The following is a 13,827-nucleotide window of genomic DNA, read 5'->3' on the forward strand; positions in this document are numbered from 1 at the left end:
CTATAACTGCTTACCCTGGAGGAGTCGCCTTCAAGTCCCATGAGAGCTGAACACTTAATTATTTCAGAGATGTCTCACTGGGAAGGCTGAAATGCTCATCCCAAAAAGGCTAGAAATCCAGGAGCTAGGGCAATCTGCTGGAATAGAGGTGAGCTGTAGTCAGCCAGAGTCCTCCCAACTCAGCTGTGCCATGACCACACATTCTCACTTGGGGAAGGTCTCTATCATCAGTAAAAAAAGGCTTGGAGTAGCAAGACAGGGCTGATTTGCTTTGGTACCCAAGCAGAGAGAGGCACACCTTGGTATCCTCCTCCTCAGCATTTCCCAAGGACACTCAGCCCCCAGCTGCCTGGATCTCTGCAAACCACAGGCAATGGCTCGCACAGTCCCTCGGGTGTCAGGGTCCCACCACACAAGCTGTGCCCTGGGCAGGGGCAAAGCAGAGCACACACAGCAGCCACCTCCAGCCCAGGGCTGCAGGAGGAGGAGGAGGATGGTGTTGATGCTTGTCCTTCATGGGGGCAGGGGACACACCAGGCAGGGGCCTGCCAGCCTTCCTAAGCCTCCCAGGGCGTCTGCCCAAACTAGGCTTGAAGGGAAGCCAGCTGATGGGCAGATGCTCAGCCTCTCCTGCACACCCCAGACCTCATCGCCTGACCAAGGCTGAAGCTCCCTTTTTGCCATTAACTGCTGGCTCCATGCAAATGAGACCTCCCCAAACACCCCCCCACATGACTTGGTGTCTGTGGGCCATGAGAAAGGCAGGTGGAAAGGACTGTGGGTTACAGCTTCAGCAGGCAACACGGGGGCAGGGGTAACCGTATGCTTTCCAGCAAGACTGCAAGTAACTGCCCGCTTCCCAGGACCTTGGAGCACCGTGGTCTTGGCCGTCGCAGCCATGAGCAAAGGGCAGCCAGGTCAAGCACTGTGGGAGATGGGCATGGACCCATCCTCATGCTCCTTTGAATGGAGGCCCCATGAGCAACACCCTTTCTCCTCCCTCGAGCTGCATCATGGCTCCTGCCCCGAGTTGAAGCCAAGCGGTTACAGAGCAGGAGGGAGGCAGCAGAAGCTTAGCCCAGGCCCAGCCACAGGGGAAACTGAGGCAGGAGCACGTCAGAGGTGCCAGCTGTCCTCAGAGATTTGGCACTCCATTTGTTACAATGAAAAAGAGACCATTGCAAGAGAGATACAAAATATAGCACTTTAATTGCAGCAAAATAAAAAAAATTACAAAAGACATTTAACAAAACTCAGGCATAAAATAAATAGGCAGCCTTAGCACCACATGCACGGTCCTGGTTTGTTGTCAGCTGCAAGGCACAAGCCCCACGTCCTAGCAACACGCCCAGAAAGCATGTTAATGAGGCTTTACACATGGACGCTGCTGCCTGGTCACGCTTGGGAGAGACCAACACGTGCGCGCTGGAGGGTGAAGCCAACTATTAACACTATGCTGAGACCTTTAAAATAAAACATTATATATATTTATATAAACTCTGTCTCTGGTTAGAGGAATTAAAACTCCTAGGTTCCTATAGCCAACATTTACATATATAATCTCTGCACTGGTTTCCAAATTTCAAAGTACTTCCATATTACAGACAAAAATATAAATCTCATAGCAAAAATAACAAATAGGAATTTCTTTGAGGAACTTTTCCTTGGAAGGCATACCTTATCCTCTATCAGCAGTATTACAAACCCCTGGGGAAAAACTGATTTCTGGGAAGAATTTACTACATTTGAGCATTTTAAAGCTTTTCCAGGAGCCACCTCCTTCCAAGCTGATATTCTCAGCCAGGTCCAAGTTGCAGACTGGGGCAGGTCGTTATAGCTGCTGATTTTCAGTTCTGCCTGACTTGCTCTTAGCAGAGGCAGCACAAAGCGCTGCTAGTTTGGATCACCCCACCCAGCTCCACACTGCTCTCCTCCCCTTGCCGTCCGCAGCGATACGAGGACTCTCGTTTGGCACAAAAGGCATTGTTATCAGTAAAGCATCTCCAGACCTGACACTGGGGATCCAACTTACTCACAAATAGCAATTTTTACTGCTGTGTTTATACAGACTCTAGACTGGAAACAGCAAAGAACGACAAGAACCAGAGGACACTTTCCAAAAGGAGAGTTTAGGCACTAATGGAACCAAACTGGATCTAGATTAACCCAAACAGCTGTATTGCGTCTGTCGAGAAGGCGGCGGCTCAGACAGCGATCTGTTGGTTTTCTCGGAAGAGCGGCCGCTGGTGCGTCCCGCAGATGTCCTGGAAGATCCTGTACACTTGGTCGTGCTGCGTCTCATCCGCGATGGGCAGCATGGGGCTGCTGCTGCAGGTCTTGCCAGCCTCCTCCACCACCTGCCTGACACACAGCTGCTCCACCTGCAGCAGAGGGTTTAGAGAGGCATGAAGACACTGAACCGAGAGCAGCATCTCGAGACACCTCCCATCGCCTCCGTCCACGCTTCGCCGAGCCAGCCACCAGAGCGCAAGAGGTGGGAGAGACACAGCAGAGCGGACCACGGCGAGAAGTGATGAGCATGTGGGAGCCAGGCAGGGAGGAGCGGGACCAGGGAAGGGGAACAAACAGGCTTCCTAGCAATGTAGAAAAGCTTTTTAAATTGCAAGCCATCTGGGGGCTTTGTTTGCCAGTGTGACCTAACCAGATGGCCCAAGGGGTCTCTGAGCAGGAGCTGCCCAAGCACCTCTCTGGAGGCTTTGCATGAGCCAATATCCATGCTCCACCCACCACCCCACCAATTTAGGCACGCAAATGACCTGCGGCCCCAGGGGTTGAAACTCCAGCCCCACCAAAGACAGCAATAAGGCTCAGAAAAGGGCGGAAATTGAGAGCTAGGGGCTGGGAGCAGAGCTCCCGAGGGCTATCTTCTCACGGCGAGGCTGCACCTGAACAAGGATGAGCTTGCACCGCAGCGGCACCGCGTCTGGGAACTCCTCGCCGAAGCACAGCATGACTCTGCTCTCCGGGAAGCGGCCTTGGTTGTTGTAATACTGCTGCAGCTCTGCGAGGAGAGGAGCACAGCTGGAAGTCACCTGGCGCAGCTGTGATCATCTGCCACACACACCCCCCCCCTCACCCTTAGGGACCAAACACATCCTGCCACAGAAAAAACCTGTCAGCTTGCTCAAGAGAAATGAGCTTGTTTTTGTGCAGTCTCCAACCACGAGGAATTTGTTAAATGACACTTCACACACCAGATTATTCCTTCCAGTAGGAAACAGCTACTTGTCCAGAGTACCAGAGCCCCTGGGTAACCCAGCAGCGATGGGTGCAGATGACTTCAACGTGCTCCAAGGCAGAGGGCTCACCTGGGGCAGCCAAAGGGTTTCCTTCCCTAAGGGTGCTTGGCCAAGCAAGGATTTTAAGATTGGACATCGATGCTTTGGGCCAGATGCTTCAGCCCCACACACCTGGGCTCATGGGCTTCAGCATTAGGAAGTACAGCACAGTGGTTAGAGCCACCGGGGCTGTCACTCAGCCACTGGAAGAGCCATAAACAGCCTCTTCCCAGCTCAGGTGAGCTCTGCCTCCCTGCCAACACTAGCAGCATCAGCAGGGCAGGAAACAAAACACCCGGAGTCAATGAAAAGAAACAGCAAGAAGGGAAAATGCTCCTACAAACCTCGGAAGAACTGGTTGGTGTCAAATATCTTCACCACTTCATCCCGGTCCAGTTTGTTGGGCCTGTCCTTGTACACCATGGTGTTCCCGCTCCAGAAGACCCTGCCTTGGCACAGCCTCTTGATGAAGATGCCTTGCTTGTTGCTGTGCAGCAGGACGCCTCGTTCCAGGTGCCCAAAGAGCTTCTTGGTGATCTGCTTCTGGCGGTCGTTCTGGATCGCTTCAGCCGACGGGAACCTCACGTGCTCCAGGGTGTCCGGGGCATAGAGCTTCTCGCTGTGGCTGGAGGGCTGGCTGAGCGAGATGCGGCAGCCTTCGGGGTAAGAGGTGGTGATGTGGCCAACCAGCCTCCCTCCGTAATAGAAGCTGATCACCATCTGGGAGTAACCTGCGAGGAGATGCACAGACACAACCCTTCAGCAGGAGCAGCCCTTCCCGAGCTCCAGCTGCAGGGCCCAAATACCAAGATTTCCTGGGAGCAAGTCTTACTGGAGGAGACCCCTGACTTGCTAGCAGACATCTCCTCTTGCTTTCAGCCTTATAGCAGGACCGATCAGCAAGTGAGAGCTCTGGCTACTTAACCCCTTTTTCCTGGCTGATGTCAATTTTGACACAGTACCATACTGGCCCAGGTAATACTCACTTCCCCAGGTTTTCCTTCTCTTCCGATCTACCCAGTTAATGTACAGCTTGGGTAGACGGCTGCAGCCTACACCATTTTATGTACGTAGCCACTGCACTTATAACAAGAGCTGAACATCACTGACCTGAATGGCAGGAAGGACAGTGCAGTGATTGCAGCAACAGGGACCAGAGCAACCCCCCGTGCTGCAGGTGGTTCTCAGCAAAATCCTCTCCCCCCGCTGCTTTCACTCCACGCTTCCCTGCTGTGGACAAACCTCCCCAAGCCAAGGCACAACTGACCCCCGTGTCCTGGGCCAGCCCCGTGCGCGGGGGCCCTGGCTGCAGGACACCCCAGCAGCAGCAGGATACATCCCTGCTCAGCCTGCAGACCCTGTGACTGCTCAAACACCCCCAACGCAAGCAGAGAGTCGTGTCCTTCCCCGGGGCAGGGAGCAGAGTTGGCAGAGCCACCTTCTGCCATCACACCTGCGTGCGCAAGGAGGGGGCCCCAAACTCCCCCCAAGGCATTTGATGGCCACAGCATGCAACTGAGCAGGGAAAGCAGGACAACAGGAGCTGCCTTACCCGAATGGTGCTGCTCATAGCCCGAGTATCCGTTCATCAGGGGCAAAGCTGTTGGCAGAGAGAAACCACAACTGTGCCCGTGTGCCCAGCTCTGGCAGAGGGTATCAGAGCCCGAGCACCAGGTCCTGCTCAGCACCACCAACCCCCCAGGCCTCCCTCTCCCCAGGAGCCTCACGCTCACCAGGCTTGCTGGCATCCGCCAAGCAGGAACAGGGAAATACGCTAGGGTGGATTTAATCTTGTGCACTGCCAGGTCTCTTGGACAGACCGCAGTGTTCATAGTTAATATTAACCACAACGGCACCCGTGTGCCCAGCTCTGGCAGAGGGTGTCCTGCCCGCAGCCCCAGCACCAGGTCCTGCACAGCACCACCATCACGCCGGGAGCCTCACGCTCACCAGGCTCCCCCGCTCCTGGCAGACACGCTAGGGTGGATTTAATCTTGTGCAGTAAGTATTGCACTGCCAGGTCTCTTGTACAGACTGCAACATTCATAATTAATACTTTAAGCATTCTTAAACTGAAAGATCGAAAGGAAGATAAAACGCAGCTGCTGTCTGGAGGGAGGCCATCTCGCTGCACTGCCTTCTCCCTCCGGCAGCAGCTCCCCGGATGGGCAGCTCGGTCCCATTAAACACCGCACAGGCTATCGGCTACTTACCGGGGCTGGGCTGCTGCATCCACCAGTCCGGTATCGGGGGGTTTCTGCAAGTCTCCTGAGGGGGCGAGGGGCTTCTCTTGATGATACCCAGGTATTCATCTACGCAGGGGGGCTGGAGCAGGGAGAGAAGCTCATTAGATCAGAGCCATAGATCAGAGCCAGAGTCAAAGCAAGTTTCGGTCACTGATCTGCCCCGAGCCACTCACGGTGACTGGCAGTCCCCGAAAAGGGGCCCAAAAGGCAAAGCAAGGAGGACAAAACACTTCAGGGCACAGATGAATGTTTTTGGTTAGAAAGAGGGAGCTTGGGAATCCCCAGGCTATGTCCCCAGATAACACCCTCGAGAGCCGCTGAGCAGAACCAGCCCAGTGTTACGCTGCAGAGAAAGGGAACAGAGCTATGAAAACACCCTCTGTCTCCCTGGTGCGCGTCTTGCCAACCCGAATGCAAATCGAAAGCACAGTCCATTCATGGGTAACTGTCCCGAGGCCTTGTGTTCGGTTACATGAATGAATACAGCCATTGTAGCTGTGAAACACAGCCTTTCGGGCCATTCCGACTCTGAAATCTCCGTGGATTTTACTTCAGAAAGGCAACGTTTCAATCGAGAAACTTGGCCGCCCGTTCTCTTCTGGTCGGAAAAGTCTCCAGCGGCCGCGGGGCCTCACCTCTTTGATCAGGTCATCGATGGTGGAGGGGCTGCAGTCCATGTCTGCGACTTCGGCCAGGCTGCTCCCGTTCACGATGCCTATTTTGCCTGGGAACAGACGCAGGGATTCAGCGGCGGCCCCAGCCCGGCAGCGACCTGGCGTGGGGCCAGCCGCGCGGACCAGCCCGGCGAGGCAGCGGCTTAGAAAACGCTCACCCCGTGAAAGTTATGAAACCGAGAACCACAGCAACCCAGTGCCCCGTAACATGGCCCGGGTGCAGCTCACAGCGGCCGGGCAATTCCCCGCCCGGCCCCTGCTCCAGCGGAGCTGCCTTTCGGGGCCCGACTCCCCCAGAAACTGGTTCACAAGAGGTTTCGCCAGTGCCAGGTCTCCCCTCCGGGAGCAGAAAGACCAACCGAGCTGAGCTGGCTACAGCACCGAGGTTTTTCTGAGCACCCCAGAGACAGGAGATGCGGCTGCTTCTCCTTTTTCTGCGCGCCGTGAGTGGGAACCTGCCGTGCCATTTGCATACGGTGCAAGAGCCAGGCGCTGAGCCCCCCGTGTGAACGCGACGGAAGGCCGAGATGCTAAAGGGAGATTTCCTGGCAATGAGATTTTTTTTGTTCTTTGCGCAAGTTTTTACTTTAAAAGAGGAAAAAAGCGCGCACACACCCCCCTCTAACCACAAATGAAGATATACTTAGTGCAGCCTGCACCACACCGGACATCACAGCAACAACTGCTCTCTGCTCAACTGCTGTTACTCTAATCACGGCTGGGTGAAGGGGAAGGGATTTACTGCATTTATTTTACTGCATTGATTGCCTCCTCCCAGGGCAGTTTGGAGGCACTGCAAGGGGAGGACAAAGTATTGGGGCTCAATTCCCCCCTCCCTGCCAAAAAGACCTCACTGGAGGAAGGACTTCAGCTGTGCCCCCATGACATGGCAATGCCACCAAAGGAGTGGCACCCAGGGGCCTTTGCCCGACTCCCGAGTCTGTGGCTTGCAGGTGGCATTCCCATGTCTTTTTTTCATTTGGGAGGAAGGAGAGTGAAGAGGAGGCAGTGTGAGCCCTCCCCAAGGCTCGAGGCTGTCCATCTAGGAAGAAGAGGTTCAACCCTGAGGCTGGGACAGCAGAGATGGAGCAAGAGGTGGATCCCAAGCTCCACAGCGAGGCCCTTGCATCTCAGCAGGGTCTTCTCTCTCTTTGCTGAAGAGCAGCATTCGAAGCCTTACGGGACAGAAGCTCAGGCGATGCTCCGGGCAGGAGCAGCTCTTTAGGGAAAGGGAGCATGTCCCTCCTCCGACACCTCCCCAGCCAGCGTGGCGATGCCGGGCGCATCCCCAGCGCCGAAGCACGGGGGTGCAAGCGCAAGACCCAGCCCAGGAAGCACAGCTCAGCGCCCAAATGTAGGTCAGCGGCACCGGCTGACAGCAGCGGCACGAGGCCACTTCTGTTTTCGCCTGCGGTTACTCGCAGGAGAGCCAGGGCCTCTCCCGGCCGCGGCCCGACATCCGCGCACGGGGCTGGTCCCGCATCCGGACACTTACACTTCTGCTCCTCCTCCGGGACGATGCGGTAGACCTTGTAGGGCTCGGAGATGTCCAGCTGGGACCTGTCCGTCACCTCCTCGAAGTCGGGGCTCTTGTTCAAGGCGCAGCGGAGCCGCGTCTTCCAGGTGGCCGGCTCCGCTTTGTCGCCCTCCTTGAACTTGCCCTTGAAGACGGCCCAGGCCTAGGAGCGAAGCACAAAGCCCCGGGCTGCAGCAGCGGATTTGCACGCCGAGGGCTAGCTGGCTTGGACCTTGCTCCATGCTTTGGAAGCAGCAGCTCTTGCACTCAAGTTCAAAAGCCCTGGAAAGCTTAGGCATTAAGTCACACGCCCCAAATCTCTGCCAACTAAATTACGCCAGCCTAAGTGAGCCAGATTTGGCCCAGCGCCTTTTATACCACGGCTTAAACCAGAGCCAAGACTGTAACACGTGACTTCATCCCTGCACTGACAGAGGAGGGAAAGCTGTTTGGGACACAGGGAAACCCAGCTGACGCAGGGATGGGTTGAATGATCTGTTAACACCCAAATTAAAATCAGAATAAACCTTCATTTTCAACTTCCAACTAATAACTGACTTTTAAGATTAGAATGCTATTTGTACCCCTGGCAGAGAAGCAGGTGAGGTGGGAAAATGCATTTTACCATTGAATGGAGATTAAAATTATTTTTTTATATATGTATAATATATAAAAAATATGCACACCCACTTTTTCAGATATCCAAATTCAACACAGCCTTGCTGTCTTCACAGCTCAGCATTCCTGAACTAGCCCCTAATTAGCTGCTACTGCCCTGAGAGACGACTCCATCTGCCAGGGCGGACATTCGGCAATGCGGGAGGAAGGCAAGGGAATTCCTGGGGAAGAATCTGACCTTTTTGGTTCAAGAAAGGGTTTTCCAGGTCTTCACACACACACACAATATAAAGTCCCCTCCCGCCCCCGGGAAAGCTGACACTTCCTTCCTTCCCCTAAAGCTTTTTTTTGTAAATCCAGTCTTTCAGTCTTATAGGAAGGTTAGACTGGGTGAAAAAGTGCATATTCAGCTCCTCCTTGCATCAGAGCAGAACTAGAATATGCTGAAAATGAATCCAAATCAGGCAATTGCCAGAAAAGATGCAAACAACCCCCACAGAAGACCTCTGGAGATTCATTCCTACTTCTGGAAGGAGCCAATTTGCAAAATCTGCAGATGCTGAGGATGCTTCTCACCAGCCAAGGCAAGTTCGTCAGCAATGACAAACAGCATCGCGGCACGCAGGAATCAGCAAGAAAACGGGATCGACCATCCTGCCCTACCTTGAAAATAGAGGCGTCCACCTCCTGGTTATAGTCCTGCTTCCCGGCGTGTTTCCAGGGGATGCGGAACATGTTTTTCTCCTCATTTTCCCAGATGAGCCCAGGGTAGAGCTCGCTGTCGATCTGCTCGATCAGCCACTGCCGGAGCCGTCTCCCGCCGTTCCTGTCGCACATCCTGGAAGCGAGACGGCACCGGCATCCATGAAGGCGCCCTGAGCAATCCCACCCGGAGCAATCCCACCTCGCTCCGCAGGGAAGCCCACACCCCGGCCCCGACGGCGCTGCCGCGGCGCAGGAAAAGGCACGGGGAGGCGGCGGCTTGTCCCTTAGCACCGGAAAAAAGGAGCTACAACATTTCCGTGTTTTGCTGGTAAGAATTTGGGTGCGGAGATATTCAAATGCTTTTTGCTATCTTTATATATATTTTTAGCCGATATGACTGCAAGCAGGCCCTGCAACCGGCGCAGCGGATCAGCCTGCAGATTGCAAGGAGACTTCCAGGAAAACGCATTTCCCTGGATTCGGGCATGCCACGAGCAGCAGCTGGAGTTCCCCGCGCCGCAGGCACGCACACGGCCCGCCAACGCTCCCGCGGGGCATCTCCGATGCGAAAACCCCCCTCGCGTGGGACAGAGGCCAAAGAGCGAGTTAAGGGAGACGAAAGCCCCAATTCGCCCGGTCAGACCTGCAGAAGCGCTGCCGAGAAGGGCCTTTAGCTGAGACAGCATAGACACAACAGCAGTAACATGTTTGGAGAATTTTTTTTTTTTTCCTCCAAGTTATTTTAAATTCCTCTTCCAGCTCCTTTGATCAAAGCCTATGTGCTCCAGTCACAGAGGAAAAAGAAAAAAAAAAAAAAAAAAAAAAGACTTACAGCTCTGTTTACTCATTTTTTGGCTGCGTGACATGTCATGCATGAGCTATGGAGCCAGAGATTAGAGCCTGGTCGTGCTGTCACCTAAGGAGTGACACCGCACGACTGTCCTGTGGCCCTAAATGCCCACCCGCCCCGGGAGATGGGAACCGAGCGCCCCAAGCTACCGGCACGCTCTGCCCTTCAGCATCTCGCAGCGGCCCGAAGAGCAGGGTTTCTGCGTCAGGTCTTCCCACGTCCCATGCAACCCCCTCTGCTTCGGCAGGAGGAAGAAGAAATAAATAAGACGCAGGATTAAGCCACAGCTCAAAGCAAAAGCAGCGAGGACTTCAGAGCCGGCGTGCCTCTGCGCACGCAGCCAGCGCTATACTTAGCGGCCGGGTTTCCTCCCGCCGCGGGACCCTGGCCCCGGCGCCGTGCTGAACGAGGACCGGCTTGGCTGGACACGAAGAGCACACGTGCCAGCTCTTCAGAGCCGGTTTTGCACAAGGCCACTTGGAAAGGGGAGAAATAAAGCACCCATACCCTGCGCTGACCCAGCAGGGCAAACGAGCTGCAAAGCCCCGAGGAGCTCCCAAGCCTACCTGCCCTGCACACCCAAAGCCAACAGGAACAGAGCATATTTGCCCCAAAACCCTCCCCCCTGTCGCGCACGCAGCCTGCCCCGAGCACGGGTTTCGCGGCCGGGGTCCGAGCAGGGTAGCAGGCGCAAAGCCCGGCTGGGTGAGCCTGGGGCCAGGCGACCACATCCTCCCGAGCACGGCGGGGCCGGGGCCGACGGATGGACCAAGCACCACGAGGTGACCTCGGTCCCGGCCACCCTTTCTGCAGGCTTTGGGTCATTTTGAGCTAAGGCGGTGGGTGACTATGGAAACCCATGAGAAAACTGCACCCGGGCTGCGAGCGGGAAGCCAAGCACCGAGTCCAGCCCCCCCCCCGGGCACCCCGTCACCGCGAGACCCATGGGAACATCGTGGCACGGACCGTGTCCGGCACCTAGCGATCAGACAAACGCGATCCGCCCTGGGATACCGCGAAGCCTCTCCACCAACCCACCAGAAGAGGCCGGGAGATGCCCAGGGACACGTCACGGGCAGCAGAGCAGGTCAACAACGCTCCAGGTTGGAGGCGATCTCTCCCCACCCACCTGGCTGGCAACTTCGAGTTACCTGGTTTTCCCCTTCTCCAAGGGTTAGAGGACCCTTTCCTCCCTATTATTTTTTAACTAACTGCCCCACGGAGCACGATGTTCCCGGGATGCTCTCAGCACAGCCTGGGATCCTGGGATCCCTGCCCTGCCAAACGCTCACATCAGCAAAGCACCCACCAACGCGCCGGGTCTGTCCCGGCCACCCTGTTCCTGCACCAACAGCTTCATCGCCCGAGTCCGCAACGCTGCCACTGCCCCCCGGGGCCGGTTTGGCCCCCGCTTTTCGGGACGGATGCACGGCCACGTCGGAGGCTCCCAGCACCGCGGGCCAAAGCGATGCAGAGGGCACGGCTCGGCATCGCCTCCGAGAGCCGGGCGCCTGCGGGGAGCTCACCGTAGGTCCCCGCCCCGAACAGCTCGCTCTGAGTTACGCTTTCTAGAAAGTGGGATGAATCAGAGGAGACTCCCAATTAAAGGAGTGTTTCCTAAACCCTTCCCTTGGGCTTCTTCCCGTCGCTGGCAGAGCCCCGGGCTCTGCTCCCCCCCAAGCTCTTCGGCACCCACATCTGCGACACAAGGCAGCGCGTGCACACGGCGAGGCCGACCGCTGCCTTCCCCAGCGGCACCCGCCCTGCCGGGAGCCACCCGAGGCCGAGCCCGCCGCTCGCTCGCCCCGACCCAAGGCGGATCCCAGGGGCGGCACCGAAGCTGGTCCCACTGGAGGGACTGGGAGGAGGCCTCGGCCACCCTGTATCGTCCCATCTCCGTGCAATGCGCAGTGGGGCCGAGGTGGCACTTTGCACCCGTCCCTGCTGTCCCAGGGCCCTTCGCTGCTCCACCGCCCCCTCCCCGGCCGCACAGCACGGCTCTGCTCCTCGCGCCAGACCGAACTCCCCAGCCCCCGTGCCGGCCGCATCCCATCCGTCCCAGCTGGCCTGGGGGGGGCTTTGCCCGGAGACCCCGCACCGCTCAGTGCCGAGCGGCCACAGCTCAGCCCAGGGCCCCAGCCCCTGGGTCCCCAGTGCCCTGCATCCACATTTCATGCACCCCAGTGCCCCGCACCCCAGTTCTGCACACCCCCGGCTGCACCCCTAACACCCCACAACCCCATTTCATGCATCCCCAGTGCCCCGCGTGCCCCACAACCCCAGCGCCCCACACGTGCCCCCAGCGCCCCGCAGCCCCGTGCGAGCCCCCGGGCCAGGCGGGCGCTGCCAAAGGGGGCCGGACCCCGGGGAAGGGGGGAGCGAGGGGCGGCCGGTACCTGCCAGCGCCGCTCGTCCCGCTCCGCGCTGCTCCGCTCCGCGGCCGGGGCCCAAGCGCCGCCGCCGCCGCCTTATAGGGGCGCGGGGGGGCGGGCCGGAGGTCGCCCCGCCCCCGCCGCCCGCCCCGCCAATGGCGAGCCGCCAGCCCGGCCGCCCGGCCAATGGCGATCGCGCGCACCGCGGCGCTTTCTCTGCAGCGCGCGCCTTTCCGAGAAATCAGCCCGCGGGCCGCGCGCGGGGGCGGCCACGACGGCGCGGCCCCTCCGGCCGCACCGCACCGGCCCCGCACCGCCCCGTCCCTCCGCACCGCACCGCACCGCCTAGCCCCGACGGCGCGGCCCCTCCGCACCGCACCAGCTGGCCCCGACGGCGCGGCCCCCGCTCCTACCCCTTAGGAGCCTTTTCTGCGGCTTCCTCCCCGCGCAGCCGGACGAAACGCTCCCGCCGCAGCGGCCCTCGGCGGTGCTGCACCCGCGGCCGGGCGTTCGCCGGGCCATCTGCAGCCTGAGCCCGGAGGTTTTTTTTTTTTTTCTCTCTGTTTTAGGATACCAGATTACACACGCGTTTCTTGGAAGAAAACTGTAATTGCTCCCATGTGGGTAATACAGAGAAATGGGAAATGCATGGAGCAGTACAGCTGGTATAATAAAAACAATGATCTAAGGCGCACAGCCTTTACTGTAATTTATAACAAAAAAACTGTAATAGCCCGTCTTCTTAAACACCAACTGATCTTAATCAGATATCCCCTGTGAGACCGGGGGGGGCGGAATCAAAACCATCCCCTGCACTCAGCTCCAGCCAGGAGGGTGGTTTCTGCTCCCCCGGCGAGGCGGGCTAAGGGACGGGGGGCTGCATCCACCGCCGGCCCCAGCCGCGCTGCATCCCTGCACGCCGGCGCCCGAGGTCGCAGCAGGAGCTGCTCCCTGCTCTGCCTGGCCTTGAAAAGCAGGGTTAAAACATGTTTCTTTAAGAAAAGGTGTGACACGTTTGGAATATTTTAAGGGGTTTCCTATAACGAAGCTTGTCGAGCCCTGTGTCCCACCTGGAGCCCAGGGAGACAGACGCAGAGAAGCAGGGCTCAACGCGACCCTGCAGGCCACGGTGGGGATCCCACCACCTCTGCCTTCGTTGCGGTTGCGTGGCTCTGCAGGCAGCCTGGGAGCAATTGCAAGGAAATTCAGAGAACTGCACAAACAACAAACACAGGCAAAATCGGAGCCAGGGCTGAAGCGGCTGCACTGCTCCATGTCACGACCAAATTACGCCGGAAGGGCTGAGCTCTCTCAGCATGTTGGTGCAGTTTAGTGAAGCCCCTTATGCCAGGTCGCGGTCCCCCCGTGGGCAGCATGGGAAAGGGGCGCCAGGAGGGGTGGGAGACGCCCCGGGGTGCCCGCGGGCTTCCCGGCAGCCGCTGGCAAGGCGTGGCGAGGCGCGGAGACAGCCCCGGGGCCAGCGGCGCAGCCAAGAATTTCTTTCAAACCGTTTCCCCATGTGAGAACAGCGTGCTGGGGAGCCCGCT

The 13,827-nt window shown here is 57.7% G+C and overlaps 1 protein-coding gene across 2 annotated transcripts; it reads right to left on the bottom strand.

Annotated features, from left to right (window-relative positions):
- Nucleotides 1-1,190: 1,190 nt before the first annotated feature.
- Nucleotides 1,191-12,375, bottom strand: IRF8 (interferon regulatory factor 8). Of its 2 annotated transcripts, none has more exons than XM_026107945.2 (9): nucleotides 12,305-12,375; nucleotides 9,017-9,191; nucleotides 7,715-7,898; nucleotides 6,181-6,269; nucleotides 5,513-5,624; nucleotides 4,852-4,899; nucleotides 3,644-4,030; nucleotides 2,907-3,022; nucleotides 1,191-2,381 (listed from the first exon to the last, which is right to left on the bottom strand). In XM_026107945.2, the coding sequence occupies exons 2-9, from the start codon at nucleotides 9,188-9,190 to the stop codon at nucleotides 2,205-2,207; spliced, it is 1,287 nt and encodes a 428-aa protein (XP_025963730.2). In that variant the 5' UTR covers nucleotide 9,191; nucleotides 12,305-12,375; the 3' UTR covers nucleotides 1,191-2,204. The 2 variants fall into 2 exon arrangements, with proteins under 2 accessions (XP_025963730.2, XP_064375838.1); XM_064519768.1 differs by lacking the exon at nucleotides 12,305-12,375 and adding an exon at nucleotides 9,702-9,877.
- Between the last annotated feature and the right edge of the window lie 1,452 nt (nucleotides 12,376-13,827).

Source organism: Dromaius novaehollandiae, chromosome 13, assembly GCF_036370855.1.
Source record: "Dromaius novaehollandiae isolate bDroNov1 chromosome 13, bDroNov1.hap1, whole genome shotgun sequence".
Taxonomy (NCBI): domain Eukaryota; kingdom Metazoa; phylum Chordata; class Aves; order Casuariiformes; family Dromaiidae; genus Dromaius; species Dromaius novaehollandiae.